The sequence below is a fragment of the Schistocerca americana genome, chromosome 7 (genome assembly GCF_021461395.2).
Source record: "Schistocerca americana isolate TAMUIC-IGC-003095 chromosome 7, iqSchAmer2.1, whole genome shotgun sequence".
Taxonomy (NCBI): Eukaryota; Metazoa; Arthropoda; class Insecta; order Orthoptera; family Acrididae; genus Schistocerca; species Schistocerca americana.
Window position 1 is genome coordinate 94,672,480 of NC_060125.1, and position 16,163 is coordinate 94,688,642.

Sequence of the window (16,163 nt, forward strand, 5' to 3'; positions counted from 1 at the left end):
TCCTTCTAGGGTATCTGTTTAAGTAAATCAAGCTTCAAACCCTTTATCTTCTAAAGTGGGCTAAGTATGTGGGAACTTTAATACTACGCTTTTATTTGTATTATTTTTAGCCACAATCATCGTCCTATCATTTCTGGACATACTGACTCCAATACCCAAATTGAAGTGACATTAGCTGATTTTGCTAGAATTTCCATTTCATAGTTGGGTTTAGTTCGGAAGTTCATCATTCGATAAGTCGTATGCCAGCCGGTATTGAGTATTATTTATATAAATGTTTTAGAAACAATCCAAAGTAAAATCTTTGTCACCTTTATCACCATTATTTGATAACAGTATCACATGTGCAATGTATTTTGTCTATGTATGTGGTTAAAGGTACAATTTATCGTAGCGGTATTTCTATTCTCCACTGTATTTTCTCTGACACACACACCAGATTACGTTTAGCAGCATACTCCATAAGTAGTATACCATGTTCAGAATGTTTGACTGTTTGGTTCTCTTCCATACTTGTCGATAAAACAACAGATTTAGGTGTAAAAGTGATAAGTTACACCAACTGTTTCAAAACATGAATCAGGTGAAAATGATCTGCAAAATTCATGAAGACATAATTTCTTTCTCTCTGTGAAATTATATACATTGCAAAATTACTTTAATTTATAAACAATAAAATTGTAATTTATTGTTTTTAATTTTTGTAGTTGGATTACTATCCATACCATCTGGCTGTGGGAAATCGAAAGCACTGGCCAGTCTATTGGGAAGAAATGTACCCTCATACACAATGGCTCTCACAGGCTCTGAGTACTTTTCGTGCACGGCTGTTGGACATTGTAGACCAGGGAGCTGGTGTTGGCCATCACGCACCTGTTGGCCGTGCTCAGCAACAGAACCCACACCAACAGCAGCAGCAGAAGAACTTAGGAGCTCAGCATGGAGATTCATATGTGAAACGCAGCCATAATGCACAGCCTTCATCTGGATCTGCCACCAGTGGAAATCCGATGAAGACGTACATATTGCGGGAGCTCTCAAAGCTCATGACTTCGTGTTTTGTACTCAGGGTCAAAGACTTCACATTGTACCAAGTGACAACCACAAAACGCAAACAGAAACCAAAAATATTTATTGCAGGTTAGTTGAAATTTACCTTATGATGTTGTTATCCTTAAACTGCCAATATATGTTGCTCATGATGCAATAGGGAGTTAATTTTTGGTAAGAGAAATCAGTTGATATATTTAACTAAAAGGCAAATGATACATGAATATAAGAATTTATTTCATACTGTGCTTGTTACTGTGGCCTAGTTAAATGCAGGTACCTCTGTTCTTACAGCTGTCTGCTTCTCAACTGTCATGTGAATTTTGTGCAGGAAAAAGGCATTGAATTTTAAGCCCATTTTTCCCTTTGGAGACATCTTATAAGTGTGTAGTAGTACAATTACCAAGTGTCTCTAAAAATGTCTGCAGTGATGTACTTGTCCGTTATATGTTTTGAAGTTTGGAGAATTGCATAACGCTAAAATTTTATATGCATCTTAAGAACATCGGCACTCTGTGAAGGATGATCAAAAAGTTACAGAAAAGTAAGAAATTACAGAGATGTGACGTGGATAAATTTAAAAAGCCATAGGTTTTTGAGTGCTCCAGGGAGAGCATTAGGCAACAATTGTCTGAAATGGAGGAAAGGAGTACAATAAAATGTGAATGGGTAGCTTTGAGAAATGGAGTAGTGAAAGTAGCAGAAGAACAAATCGGGAAAAAGACAAGGTCCATTAGATATCCATGAACAGTTTGAAATATTAACTTTAACTGACAAAAGGAGACAATATAAAATGCCCAGCAGGCAAAAGGAAATGCAGATGTCTGAGAAGTAAAATGGTGAAATCGTAGTGAGTAGAGGAAAAATATTTAGATCCTTGGAAGAATGTATCAGGACAAAACTGTTCTGCCTTTTATGCAAGCTGTACGATTCAAGTTAAATGCCCTCACTATTTAAGAAGAATGTAATAATTCCAATTCCAAATAAGGGAGGTGCTGACAGTAATGAATATTATTGAACCATCGGTTTAATAAGTTATGGTTTGAAAATATTAACATTAATTATTTACTGAAAAATTGAACAACTGGCAGTAGTCAACCTTGGGAAAGATCAGTTGTTGTTGCAGGGAAATGGAACAACATGGGAGGCATATCTTCGAAGACAGACTGAAGACCTACATTTGTAGCAATGGTAATGTAGAGAAAGCTTTTGACGCTGTAGCTTGGCATACACACTGTACAGTTCTGAGGGTGGGGAGTTATTTACAGTTTTTACAGAGATCAGATTACAATTATGAGTACAAGGACATGAAACGAAGGCAGTAGTTGAGAAGGTAATGAGGTGGAATTGTAGCCTGACCTGCGTTATTCATTCTGTTCATAGACTGGACACTAATGGGCCTAAAAATAAATTTAGGAAATCTATCAACACATGAAAAGGAAAGTTGCTACTCACTATCTAGTGGAGATACTGAGTCGCAGTTAGGCACAACAAAGAGACTGTCACAAATAAGCTTTTGGCCAACAAGACCTGTGTCAAAAATAGATGACACAGTTGAATCCACACTGCGAACAACAGCAGCAGTGCATGACGGGAGTGGCAACTGGGTGGGGGTAAGGAGGAGGCTGGGGCGGGGAGGGGGAGTCATAGCAAGCAGTTGAGGTTCGGGAGGAATGTGGATAGGATATCCTCACCCTCGATCCAGATCACAAAGATGTCATCAGTGAATCTGAACCAGGTGAGAAGCTTAGGATTCCTCTAGATGGTCAGTGAATAGGTTGGCATAGAATGGTGCCGTGCAGGTGCACGTAGCCTAGGTTTGTGCCTATCTGGGACTCAACATCTCTGCTATGTGGTGAGTAGCAACTTTTCGTGTATTGTTACATTACATCCTGGATTTTCTATTGTTTGCTTTGTAAAATGTATTCAAGTGTAGTGAGAAGAAATAAAAACTCTGAGATTTACAAGTTAAATTTTAATTGTGTCAGAGATGGAAAAGGGCTTGGAAGATAAAATGAATAGAACGGAGAGTCTTGAAAAGAGGTTATAAGATAAACATCAATTAAAGTAAAACAAAAATACTGGAATAAATTGAATTAAATGTTGCGTTTCTGGGGGAATTAGATTAGGAGATGAGTTTCACTGACAAAATTTAAAAAAAAAATTCTGAAAAAACTACAAAATTGCTAACATGAATTGTAGATAAATGCTGGGAAGTCTTTTCTGAAGCTATTTCTCTAGAGTGTAGCCTTGTACAGAAGTGAAACATGGGTGATAAACAGTCCAGGCAAGGAGAGAAAAGGAGCTTTTGAAATAGTGGTGCAAGAGATGACTGCTGAAGATTAGATAGTTTGATTGAGTAACTAATGAGAAAGTACTGAATTTAATAGGGGAGAAAAATATTTGAAGCATCTAGACTAGAAGAAGGTGTTGGTTGATAGGATACATCCTGAAGCATCAAGGAATAGCATATTTGGTAATGGAGGGAAGTGTGGCTGACCAAAATTGTAGAGACAGTCCAAGGCTTGACTACAGTAAGCACGTTCAAATGTATGCAGATTGCAGTAGCTACAAAGAGCCGAAGAGGCTTGCATGGAATAGGTTAGCAAGAACAGCTGCATCAAACCAGTCTTTGGACTGAATACCACAATAACAACAACAGTCTTTATGTAATTCAAAATGTTTCTGATCCTTCTTTAATTCATTACAGTTTTATTATGCTTTGTACAGTTGGAATTATTCCTGGAACACATGGTAATTGTTACTGTCTTACATAAATAACTTTTATTTGTATTTGTATTTTCAGTATTTTACATTATCCAATACCAGAAGGTTCAAAATACTTTTTGCTGCAGATTTTATCCAGGACTTGTGCTGCTTTATGGCATATGAAAGAGGTTTTACACCTCCAGAGAAATACATTGCTCTGTCAGATTTATTGTTCATTTTGGTAAGAGTAACTTTTTCACATCCAAAGATCAGCGTCTAACACCCAAATGGGTTACTTGCAGCACTTCATGAAAAAATGCCTAACTAAAGTATGATTTAGATACCCAACTTCAGTGTATGGTATCTGCATAACTGACTTGCAGCAAGCAAATCAAGTAGCATACATGTAGCAGGTATGCTGTGTGAGTCCATACTATCAAACATAAACTTTGATGATGAGAAAAATGAAGACACGCTATTGCAATATGTCAAGTGTGTAATACAGTAACTTCCAACTCAGTTATAGTTTCTATTGTAGTGTAATATAATTATCTTATTTTTTGGCTGTTGACAATAATATGATTTGATTACATAATTTCTTGTTAAGGTCTGATTGCTCAAATCATTTCATCTACAGGTGAGAGCAGTCGCTTGAAAGGAGAATCCACACTGGTACATGCTGAATTCACATATTATTACTATCCTGGGGATAAAGCGTTCCCTTGTGAGTAATATTATATCATTTTTTTTCAAATATACTTCTTCTATTTTTATTAATATTGGTCATCTAAGTATAGAAATTATTTGGATAGTAAGCTCTGTAATGGTCAGCTGATAACAATAACTTTCATACTACCACGAATATGATATCCAGTGAGGAACTATTTGAAATTCAGGAAGAAATAAGTCACTGGCAGCCAAATCAGGACAGTCAGGCTAGTGAGGAAATCGCTCTCAGGCAAATATTGTGATTCTTGCGTCACAGCTGCCATCAATGTGACTCAAGATATCTGCCTTGCTCTGAATTCCATGCAATTTATGTATTGCCCTGCATTTCTCATAAATATGACGGTGAACTCCAGTAGCTAATCACGGAGCAAACCATGCAGTTACTCTGAATTCATTCAGTGTGTAAAAACTACTTAAATGTAGATAGCATGCATTGTTAAGCAGAACAACAATCTATGTATGGCTATGTACAAATTTGAGCAGGCTTCAGATATAATAAATGAGTAAAAAATGTATATCAATAGAAGGAAAAACTCGGTAACTGTTTGAAAACAGCATTAGTGATCTCCAGTTAGGTTTGTGGCAACTCCTTCCATCGCCTCCATCTGTAGCAGTAGATGAAGGGCTGCGCAGACAAAAACCTAGTGATCAGCAAAGCACCTGCCAGCCAAGGTACTACCACATCCACCAACACCCTCGCTGGTCACTTCTGCTGAGTTAGAACTTAGATGGCCTAAGCAAGGACACCACGATGCCAAAACACCTCTTGGCCAGTCTGTTGGTCCACTTCAACGAGGCAAGACCTCCTGGCCATGCTCTCAACAGCCCACCCACACAGCGCCATGTGGATTATGTCGTCGTCTGCCACGTTTCGCCACAGTATGTGCAGACAGCATGTTTTTATCCCACATCCAGTGTCACTGTTGTATCACAGTTCGAGGATGCTACTCCATTTTTCATGCTGCCTTCCTAAGCCGTGTTTGCTCGAGGTGCTTCCATTGACTGCAGGTGTACAAAGCCTGATGCTGGATGCCTGGTTTGTCCCCTGATATCAGCACCTGGAACACTACGTAAAGTGTGGTGTAAATAGTGCAGTGTGTGCCAGGACTACCAGGTGAGTTTATCACCATTCCATCCCCGGCCATTTTGGCACCCCTTTGCTGGCAAGCACACCGCTGAAGCAGATTTTCCTGCACCATCAGATGATGCCGAACAAAGGCTGTGAGCCATTCATGGTCCACCCATTCCAGTGACTCCATAAAAGGCAGAGGCCCCCCCTGATTAAGAGCTAGTAACTCACTAAGTTTTACTGTAGTTGTTAGCTTAGAGAATAATGTCTCTGAACCAGCTCACGTGGCCCTTCCAGCATGCACCATTATTTATTGTGATCTTTTATTATTAGCTCAGCGCTATAGACATGTATGCCCCTTGGGAGCATAGAAGGAAACCTAAATCATTCCTTCAAGTTCAATCCACATAATTTAAATATCTGGTTATTAACAATATTAAGAACTATGTAGTGGGACAAACATAAGAAATCCATTATAAAAAGGGCAGAAATTTTACCTGTGTTTATTGGGAGAATTTCTGAAAGTGTGTTGATCCAACATTTACTCTGTAAAGATCTATGTGAAACCTGCAGTTGAGTACTGCTTAAGTAGTATGTATCTTCTGAGGGTGCTTTAAAGGAGATAGGTGGAATGTAGAGGTTCGTGAAAGGGTAGTGGAGTTAATACTACAGAACTGTAGAGATTCTCCAGGATCTTAGGCATGGATTAAATAAATAAAAAATAATTTGCACTCAACAGAATTGGACACATTTAAGAATCCAATGTTTAAGACAGACTGTAAAATAATTCACTGCCAACAACTATATCACAAAATAATAAGAACACCATAAGAGAGATGAAGTCACATATGGAAACACAGGAGGACTAATTTTCCTTCCCTGTAACTGCACAGAATACAATTGTTCAGGTACGTGGCTATATGGAGTGGACTTAGTGGTGTATAATCTAACTGTCTTTTATCTTTTACTCAGTAATGACCGAGAATGTCAAAACTCATTGTGCTCGAACTAAATAAAGGAGTCTTTATGTGTGTAGCCATCAGATGATTCTCCAGAATGTCTTTCATCACATAGGGTTTTTAAGCCTTAACTTCCTGTGTGTCTGCAAAGAAAATTTTGTCAGTGTATATTATCAGTTCTGATGTGTGACGGTGAGACATGAACTTTCAATGGGAGGACCTTTAAAAAAAACTTAGCATTCATCAAGTGAGCACTGTGGAAATGCATGTTAAGACAAGACAGGAAAACTTGATTTGGATCAGTGGACAGACTGGAATGGAAGATGTAATGTGGGCTGTATTGAAAATTAAATAGAGATGGGTGGGTCATATAAGCAGGTGGATAGATGGTAGATGGGGAAAGGATGTTTTTTTTTGCTGAATTCCAGGAAGTAAGAAATAGAATAACATACAGTAAGGTAGGTAGATGGCATTAGAAAACACATGGGCATAAAGATGAAAATCTTAATGACATTGAAAAGTCAAGGGTACACCTTAATCCAGTATGGATGTCAAATTGTGGCAGTGGCTGCTGCTGCTGTTGAAAACGGTGACAGTGATGCAGCACATGTAGTATTAGCTAATGCTCTGAACACATTGCAGTGCCCCTTTCAATTTTTTTTGTAATATATTGGAAGTATGTACATGTAATTGAGACAGACACATGTATATGTAGGAAATAAATAAAATAATCATTTCTGCATAATTGCATTATATGTGAATAAGTTTATTCAAGTTCTTTGGGATATACAATATTACTGGCCTTTCTGTTTTGTGCAAAGACAAATACAATTTTTTGGCTGTTCCATTTGTAAGGTTGCAACATATATCTGACCTTGCGAAAAGTATGGATTTTCCACATTTAATCCATGCACTTGAAGTGAATGATCTTGCAATTTGTTGTTGATCATTGAGAATGCCAGGCAAGTGGGGAATTTTAGTCATTTAAAATGAAATGGCACGTCAGTGGGAATGATAGGAATTTGTTGAATGAGCACATCTTCTCCGTTTTGAGTTGTCATTCAGAATTGTTGTCTCAGTGATGTTTGGCATAAGTTTTTTGATGGTGAGTTTGATTCCATTGAACAACCCAGATGGATCAATTTTGCACAAATTAATTATTAGTGCCACAGTTTTGAGTTACACTGTATGCAGTGGGACAGCAGGACAATCCAACGAATTCGAAAACTCAGCTGGATAGTTTGTCAGTAGATTTGTAGGAGACAAACCTGCCAGCAAATTATTGATGGATGGTGTTGTTCATTGTACTGATGTCAGTGTTTTCTGCTGCCAAAATAACATGTTCACAAAGTTGTTGATGATTTTTGTAATGTCCAGAATTGTTGCATTGTCTTTCTAGCAGTCTATTTGAACAAAAAACCAGTACATTGTTGCTGGAAGAGCTATATAGCTACAAAACTTCCCAAGACAGAACCAGTCTTTTTTTTTTTTTGGGGGGGGGGGGGGGGGGGGAGATTGCGCGTGAAACAGACCATTACTTTTTGAGATCATACGTTCCAAACAGGCAGACAAACATGAATTTTATGTAAGGATTTAAAGCCAAAAATTTACTTCATTGCTACTAATTTTTGCTCCTGCCCACTTTTCCCAGCCCTTTAACCTCCCTATACAAATGTGGGTGAAAGTCTGTATATCTATAGGTACATCGATTTTTCAGAATGTATCAAATTAACAAAGTGATTTTTAAATGCTTAGTTCCTCCTAGAAATTTCACATCATCTGGCAAAGCCCAGTTTGGAAAGACAATGTGCGTAAGAATGTGTTCGGTAAATAAAAATTGTAAAAAGGTAACAGTGTTATCAGCGTGCCCAATACTCTAGTGTGCCAGTTGTGTATGGTTGAATGGCCTGTGTAAGATAAACACAACCTAGGACTGGACCATGTTCTCAATTGGATGTCCACATATCTGCCTGTCCTCATTCTATACTGCACGACAGTTTCAGAAAATATCATTCTTAGGAAACACAATTGGCTCTTTATTCACATCAAATAAAGACTGCTGTTGACAGGTATTCTCAAGTTGATTCCAGAATTCCCAAAACTTTTAGGCATTGTTCCTCATATGCAGCTTTTAATGAGGTTGATTGCCTATGGAGTATCTGGTAAAAACCTGGTGGCGGAAGATGCCACAAATGCGCTGTAAGAGACTAGAGAATGGACGTGTTGTTGCATCAGTAGCCAGCAACAGAAAGAGTGAAGCATCTCCTCTCTGATCCTCGGCTGCCTGCATCTGAGGTCCCACATGAGCCTGTCTTAAGGTTCCATTGGTGAAGGGTTGCAGCTGATGCTCGCAAAGGCATCTGTGTGTCAGCAGTACTTACCGTGGGGACCCTGCCTAGCCCAGCATCAGGTGCCTGGATGCTACACTGGTTGTGAGAGCGCTCTCAGCAGCAAACTCAATCACAGAAACCAGTTTAGAATACAAAATTTTGATAAATCATCCCAACTTCCTCCACACAGCTGACCACCTGCACATTCTTTCCCCCTTCCGCAGGAGTAGAGCAAGAAATTTGCAAAAATGATGATTTATGGTATTCTCTTGTAGGCAGACGGTGATGATATGGGGACCTTGCACACTAAGGGGAACATCTAAGTGCAATTAATTTTGTTCTCTGGATGATAACATTTAAAATAATTATTTCATCGCTTATTAAATTGGGATGACCAGGGCTGACAGAGGATTTATTTGTTGCTTTTAATTTTATTACGTCTTACCTTACAAACGGATTCTGGTGGACTGTCAAGGCAGTGGAGGGGCACTGTGAAGCGAGGCAGTGAGATGGCATGGTAGAGTACAGTGAGGAGGTAACTCATGTAATTTGGAAGGGAGGCTTGTGGGGCTTCTATACATTACCTCATAGGGTATGTGCCCCGTTGAGTTGTGAAATCTGCTGTTGTAGACAGATAATAAATATGGCAGATAACAAACACAATCTTTATGTGTCTTGTTCATGTAATAGGATAGGATTAGGATAGTGGTTTTATGAATACATTCAACATGGCCATTGATTTTGGGATGGAAGGGATTAGTTCTCCACTTCTCAATCTATAACAGTTTACACACTTGTACAAATAGAGCAGACATGGAAATCGTTTCTTCCTCCATCAGAATGGCGTTGGGACTCCTGAGTGGTGGCACTAAGTGATTCATAAAGGCTTTTTCTATGGTGTCCGCCATCTTATCTGTAATTGACACCAAAACCAGGTACTGTGAAAGGTGATTGTAGAGGCTTCTGGCAAGGTCTGAAACAGAATCCGTTGCTGTGTTTGTTGCGCTACTTGCGTGCATGTATATCTATATCCATATCACGTTGCCCATGTTGCCACCAGTAACAGGTAGCAATTCAGTTCTTTGTAGCTCGTTTCCTGATGTGGCAGGTTTGGGTGCTATCATGGCATAGGATAATGATACAAGACTGGAGTGCTTTCAATATTGCTAATCAATTCCCAAGAGGAGTTTTATGATACAATATATTGCCTTCAGATACGAGATCTGGGAGAGTAGCACAGTGCTGACAGTTGACGTCCTCACTTTGCTTCTCTTTAAGCTCCGTGATAAGCGCCTCATTTGCATGCACTACATTTCATCTAGATATGTACTCTGAAAGCCACCACAGGGTGCATGGCAAAAATTACCTTGTGCCACTATTAGTACAAGGTCCGTACGCCTCAACATGAGCCCTAATTACTCTTATCTTTGTGGTTCTTACACAAAATGTATGTTGGTGGCAGTAGAAAGTTTCTGCAGTCAACTTCAAACACCAGTTCCATAAATTCTCTCAGTAATGTTTTGCCATAAGAATGTCGTCTCCTATCTAGAAAGTCTCATTTAAGATCATGAAGCATCTCCATAATACTCATACATCTGTCTGCAGTGGGAGTGGGACACCTTATCAAAAACCTTTTGGAAATCTAGGCATATGAAATATGCCTGTTGGCCTTCAGCATTGTTTGCAGGGTATTGTATGAGAAAAAGGGCAAGCTGAGTTTTGAACAAGTTGCTCTTTGCAAGTCTATGCTCATTTGTGGACAGGCTGGCGTCTTTCGACCTGCAACCCGGACTCTGCGCCCGTCTACTTTGCAGCATCCGCTGGAAAGCGTCGAGAGAAAACCCGACAAAGGAATGTAAATTTAGTTCAGTTGCTAATATTTCAATTCAATAAGGTGGCATATTCTTTGGCTTGTTATAAAATTTTGGTTGGAGAAGCAGCCTTTTGTTTTCAAGGAAAGTTTATCTTTTTGTAAAATTAAGCAGTGGCCTTGCTCCACCTAATAAAAAGTTTTGTTCACACATGGGTGGTAATCTGTGGATATAACAAAAATACTCCACTCAAACATAATTAAATACAATAACTTTTCCTGAAAATGTTTTTAAGGGGTAGCATGATTGACGAGACTCATATGGGAGATGATTCCTATCTTCTATTCTCCTGAAACTGTGTCCCTCCTGTCAGAGGAATCTTATACTTGATTGTCCCATTTGGTATTACGACATCTCTTGCTCCAAAATCATCCAAACACACTAGAACACATACTTTTGTCACCACAGTATCTTTGTTACACAGGCTTAGTTTCATGCGGGTCTGAAATCTATCAGTAACATCATTCTGGATGAGTGGATCAATTAGGAAGGCATTTCATTCAAGGATCTAGGATTTTGACTGTCAGCCAGAGAAACGTTCCAGTACCACCACTAATGTTTACAAGGGTGTTGGATTTTAACATCACAGTATACAGTTCTGTAGGGACTCAAGAAACAGGCTGTTTTTCTGGGATTTCTCGCATCCGTGTGGTGTGATTGCTGCCAAAATGGTAGGTGCGTCATCAAATTGGACAGTATGCGACCTGTATTCAGTCCCCAGAATGACATCAAAATTGTGCCCTCACATCCTTAATGATTCCATTTCAAAACTGTAGACTGCTCCATCAGCTTCTGAATGCCCTTGCTGTCACTATTCCTTCAGCATCCAGATCACTGTAGCCTAATTCATGAATGATGGTGAGTCATGTAGTTCAAGGCATAGATGGGGATTACAGTGTTGCCGTTCAAAGTGACATTTGCGGTACACACATATGTGTGGTGTGCACTTGGAGAACGCATGTATCCTGCAAATTATGTATCTTTCTTGCTTATGTAGAATTTGTAACTTACCATCACCATGAGTGTGGACAACTCATGGCAAATGGAGTAAAAGTTCACTACGTAATCCACTATGATAACTTTTAATGCTCACATTGGGTAAGTCACTCACAGCCGATCACTCATGTCACTACTGAATGCTCATTGGCTCTTGCAGAATGCATGATGTAGGTGCGCAGAAAAAACTTAAACTTGATGACTGTCGTTCTTGACACTAATTATAACACAGCAGTGTGGTGGCTTTAACACCTGTTTGTCACCACGGAACAAGAAAACTGAACTTATTTGAACACTTGTGTGAAACAAAATTCTCACATTTCTCCCTTACATTTTACCCTTTATATTTCTATTAAACCTTGGTAATTAACTGGGTTCGCTGTTCTTAAAGGAAGGGGAGGGGGTTGTCCGTTTCCCTGATTAGGTCTCCCATTCCCTGTGTGAGTCTTAAAGCCACCCAGCCATACTTTCCTCTGTTTCGTTACTGAGGACAGTTTATGTTTTATGCACACATGTCCTACTTCTCTATAAATAGGGTGGTAGGGGGTGTGACATCTGCTGGCGGTATGACCTTGCTTGCTCATATTGTCTGCAGTTAGTTTCATTAGTGAACATGGGACGTGGCTCATTATTTCATAAATTGGTGGAAACAAATCGCCCTGCTTCTTCAAGTAATAGTGCTAGAATCCCCGAGAAAGATGGTGAGGCAGTCATACAGGCTTCACCTCCCTATGGTCTCCCAAAAAGGCCAGAACACGTGAATCTTTCTTTGCCACAGCTGCCTGTAATCACAGCTGCCAAAACTACTCCTCTGTCTACATATATTTTGAGCCTCAATAGAGACATCACACCCATCTCAGCAGTGCTTTCTTGCTGGGAGCGTCTCAGGCACATGGTTCCAAACAAAGGTGCCTAGAATTTAATTTATGAACAAAACAATCATTGCAAAACTAAGGGTAGACACCTGCAATGAGAGCAATTCTTGATATTATGTGTTTTTGCACTGATGCAAGCATTTGCTGGCAGGACAGCACCAGGAGCCAAAAGGCAAAGGCTAGTGACACACACATTATTGGCTGTATGGCGGCGGAACATGGAGCAGACCCTATGATCCTCAGCTATGCGGTGACAGTGACAGCAGCAGTGAGGTGATGGTGGCCCCAGTGTCAACATCTAGACATTCATGGAGACGACAGGAATGGGAGTCGGTGGCGACAAGACCGGGTTGATACTGGACAGTGTGGTCGCAGTGACAGGGGGTGAGCCGAAGAGACAATACCGAGTGCCAGTAATGCTGGCAGAAACTCAGCACGGTAGGAGGCAGTGGTGGTTAATGCAAGTACACTAACACAGAGTGTGTGCTTTGGCCAGGTGACGAACATCAGCAGAATGAGCCGCATGGCATGGAGAAAGTCCACGCCTGCAGAACTGGCTAACGCAAGTCAGAGGTGGATACGGGACCACATGTGAAGTCGTTACGGGGCCACATATAAAGTTATAACTCCTGCCCTTTGACAACACTCTGATAGTAGCTCCCAGCTGTGAAAAGGCTATTATTACTGGATTAAACAGTGAGCACTATGCTACTACACTGACACCAGATGTGCAGGATGGAATGAGTGTTGGCAGATACGTGGATGTCCAGGACAGTTAAGTTTCAAATGAGAACAGAGACAATGTGGCAAAAACCAGGTGCTGTTTATTTTGCTGGGCTACACCAAAATTCTGAATGGATCATAAGAGAGTGGGGAAAGAAAATGTTGTCAAGTTGTTACCCCAAGACCAGTGCTTAACCCAGCATACGTGTTGGGACAGTGCACAGGCTGTGAGAGCAGTCCCTCAACAGACAGCAGACATCAATTCAGAATTTTAAAAAAAAAGGTTGATAAATCATCCTTATTCACTCCAGACAGGTAGCCCTTGCGTCTGGTTGTGTGTCAACAGCTCATTTTCTTTGACTTATTTCATAATGTTGGAGCACATTATGTGTTTCAAAATCCTGCTACCAGTCAGCATCAATGGTAGGAATCCAGAATTCAACAGATTTTTTGTGTGTTCCTTATTTTGTATTGGTGTGACCCATGCAACTTTGCAGTCTTTAGGTATGGATCTTCAGTCTTGTGAACTGTTGTATACATTGCAAAAAAGTGGAGCTACTTTGCAATGTACCACAAAAGGAACTTAATTGGTAAATAATGTAGACTGAAACACTTGCCTTTATTAAGTGACTTGAGTTGCTTTGCCTCAACGAAGGTATCTACTTCCAAATTACTCATGTTGCAGCTCTTCTTGATTTGCATTCCGGAATTTTACTGCATCTTCTTTGCTGAAGGAATTTCAGAAAACCATGATTAATAACTTTGCTTTTCCTCAAACTGTTAGGCTCTCATATGTACATAGGTGTTATATCACTATGCATTTTGAACATGTGGACAGCAGATCCCCATGTTCGTGAATTGTGTAGCAATTGTAATAGCTTTCTGTCTGGTGTTAGTGTTGAAGTATTTAATGTGCAGTATGAACGTATATTGTAGTTGATTAGAGTGGGATCCTGTCTGTACATAAAGGTGCAGAGTATTTAGAATCCACTCAGTTTGAGTTCACATCCTGTTCAAGACGTTTTCTGAACAAACGGGACACATTTTTCACAAACAGATACTAAGTAAATGACAAACATAATTAGCGTGGGGGTGTGGAAAGTAGTAGTAACAAATAAATAGCATCTTTTTTCATTTCGGGTAAAGTATGGTTAGAGAGATCCTTAATAGTTGCTGATGACAAGCCATATTGAAATATCAACTCTGTTGCAGAAAGCAAGTCAGTGGCAGGAGCAACAGAATGTGCTTTAAGGTATACGAGATGTGACAATAAAATAATAAGACTGATATGAAAAAAAAATTTTGTTTACCATTTTAGTCAAGTTTAGTGTTGTGTCCTTCAAAGTAGTTCCCTTCTGATTGCATACACTTTTTCCAGCGCTTCTGCCATTGATGGTAACATTTCTGGAACTCATCTTCTGTAATATCCTCCAAGACCTTCGTGACAGCTTTTTGGACATCTTGTGTTGTTTGAAAATGGTGTCCCTTGACAGCCGTTTTGACTCATGGAAATAGAAAAAAGTTGCACAGAGCAATATCTGGTGAATGAGGTGGCTGTGGTAGCACTGAAATTTGTTTTGAGGTTAAAAATTGGTGTGGTTGGGATGGTGCATTATCGTGATGCAGAAGCCAATTATCAGCAATGTTGGCACAGACACGGAGAACTCTTTTACAAAGTCTTTCTAAAATTTATTTGTAGTAATATTGGTTTACTGTTTGTCCAGGAGGCACCCACTCTTTATGAACAATTCCCCTGGAATCAAAGAAGCACACAAGCATGCAGTTCACTTTTGACTTTGACATGTGAGCTTTTTTTGGTCTGGGTGATCCCTTTGAGCACAATTGCCAACTTTGGCGTTTTGTCTCTGGATCGTACTGAAAAAACCAACTTTCATCACCAAAAATTCCGGATTGATTTCCGTTTGCTCTAACAGATCAGCTGCCACATGTTTCCGTGTTTCTTGCTGTTGTGGTGTGAGATTTTTGGGGACCATTTTTGCACAAATCTTTCTCATACCAAGATCTTCAGTTATTATTAGATGAACCAGTTCTCGATTGATGTTCAGTTCTTCTGCAATGATTTTCACGGATAATCATCGATCAGATCGTACGAGTTCACGCACCCTGGCCAAGTTGACATCCGTCCACTGCGGTCTTAATCTTCAATATTCGTCCTGCCTTCACTAAACATTTTATGCCAACGAAAAACTTGAGCTCTTGACATAACCTCCTCTCCAAAAGCCTTCTGAAGCTTACTGTAAGTTGTCGTTGCCTTTTCACCCAATTCTGTGATGAGAGACACAAACAGGTGTCATATTATTACAGCACAACTCATGACTGAGCAGTTGCATTGATGTGCCACTTGGACTAGAAGCAGCTTATAGACCAAGGTCAAAGATATTGTGTCTACGCAAGCCTGCAGGGTTGCCACATCTTGCAAAGAAAATCAGTCTCATTGCTTTATTGTCACACCTCTTATATTTTATAAATTTTTTTTAAATGTAGAGACCACTGTTCCAAATTATACACATTGTCATCTACCCTTTACTTATTGTTTGGCTATAAAATAGAGGGAAGCCCACTAATTATGATATGTATATAATCACTGAAACATGTGAGGGTAAAGAGAAAGAGACCAAGAAATTCAGTTTTGTTGAAGGCAGAATTTCCAAAACATATTCATGTATTCAGTTTGTTTCCTGTTTCTTATATATCCCTGCACTTTATTGTTTATGCTGGGTCTCAACTACAACAGCTACATTAAAAAACTGATGTGTAGGTAGCAACTTTGAAAAATGTTGTATTTTTGCCACCAATCTCTTCAATGAAGTACTTAGTTGACTTTGCTTTTC

General features: G+C 39.6%; 1 protein-coding gene across 3 annotated transcripts in view; it reads left to right on the forward strand.

The window, feature by feature from the left end:
• The window catches only part of LOC124622447 (UHRF1-binding protein 1-like), a 442,870-nt gene that overhangs the window by 171,241 nt on the left and 255,466 nt on the right, over window positions 1–16,163 (forward strand). For all 3 annotated transcript variants that reach the window (XM_047148146.1, XM_047148147.1, XM_047148148.1), the window contains exons 7-8: window positions 708–1,140; window positions 4,397–4,483. In XM_047148146.1, coding sequence (XP_047004102.1) covers window positions 708–1,140; window positions 4,397–4,483 — 520 coding nt within the window. The remainder of the gene's footprint in view (window positions 1–707; window positions 1,141–4,396; window positions 4,484–16,163) is intronic.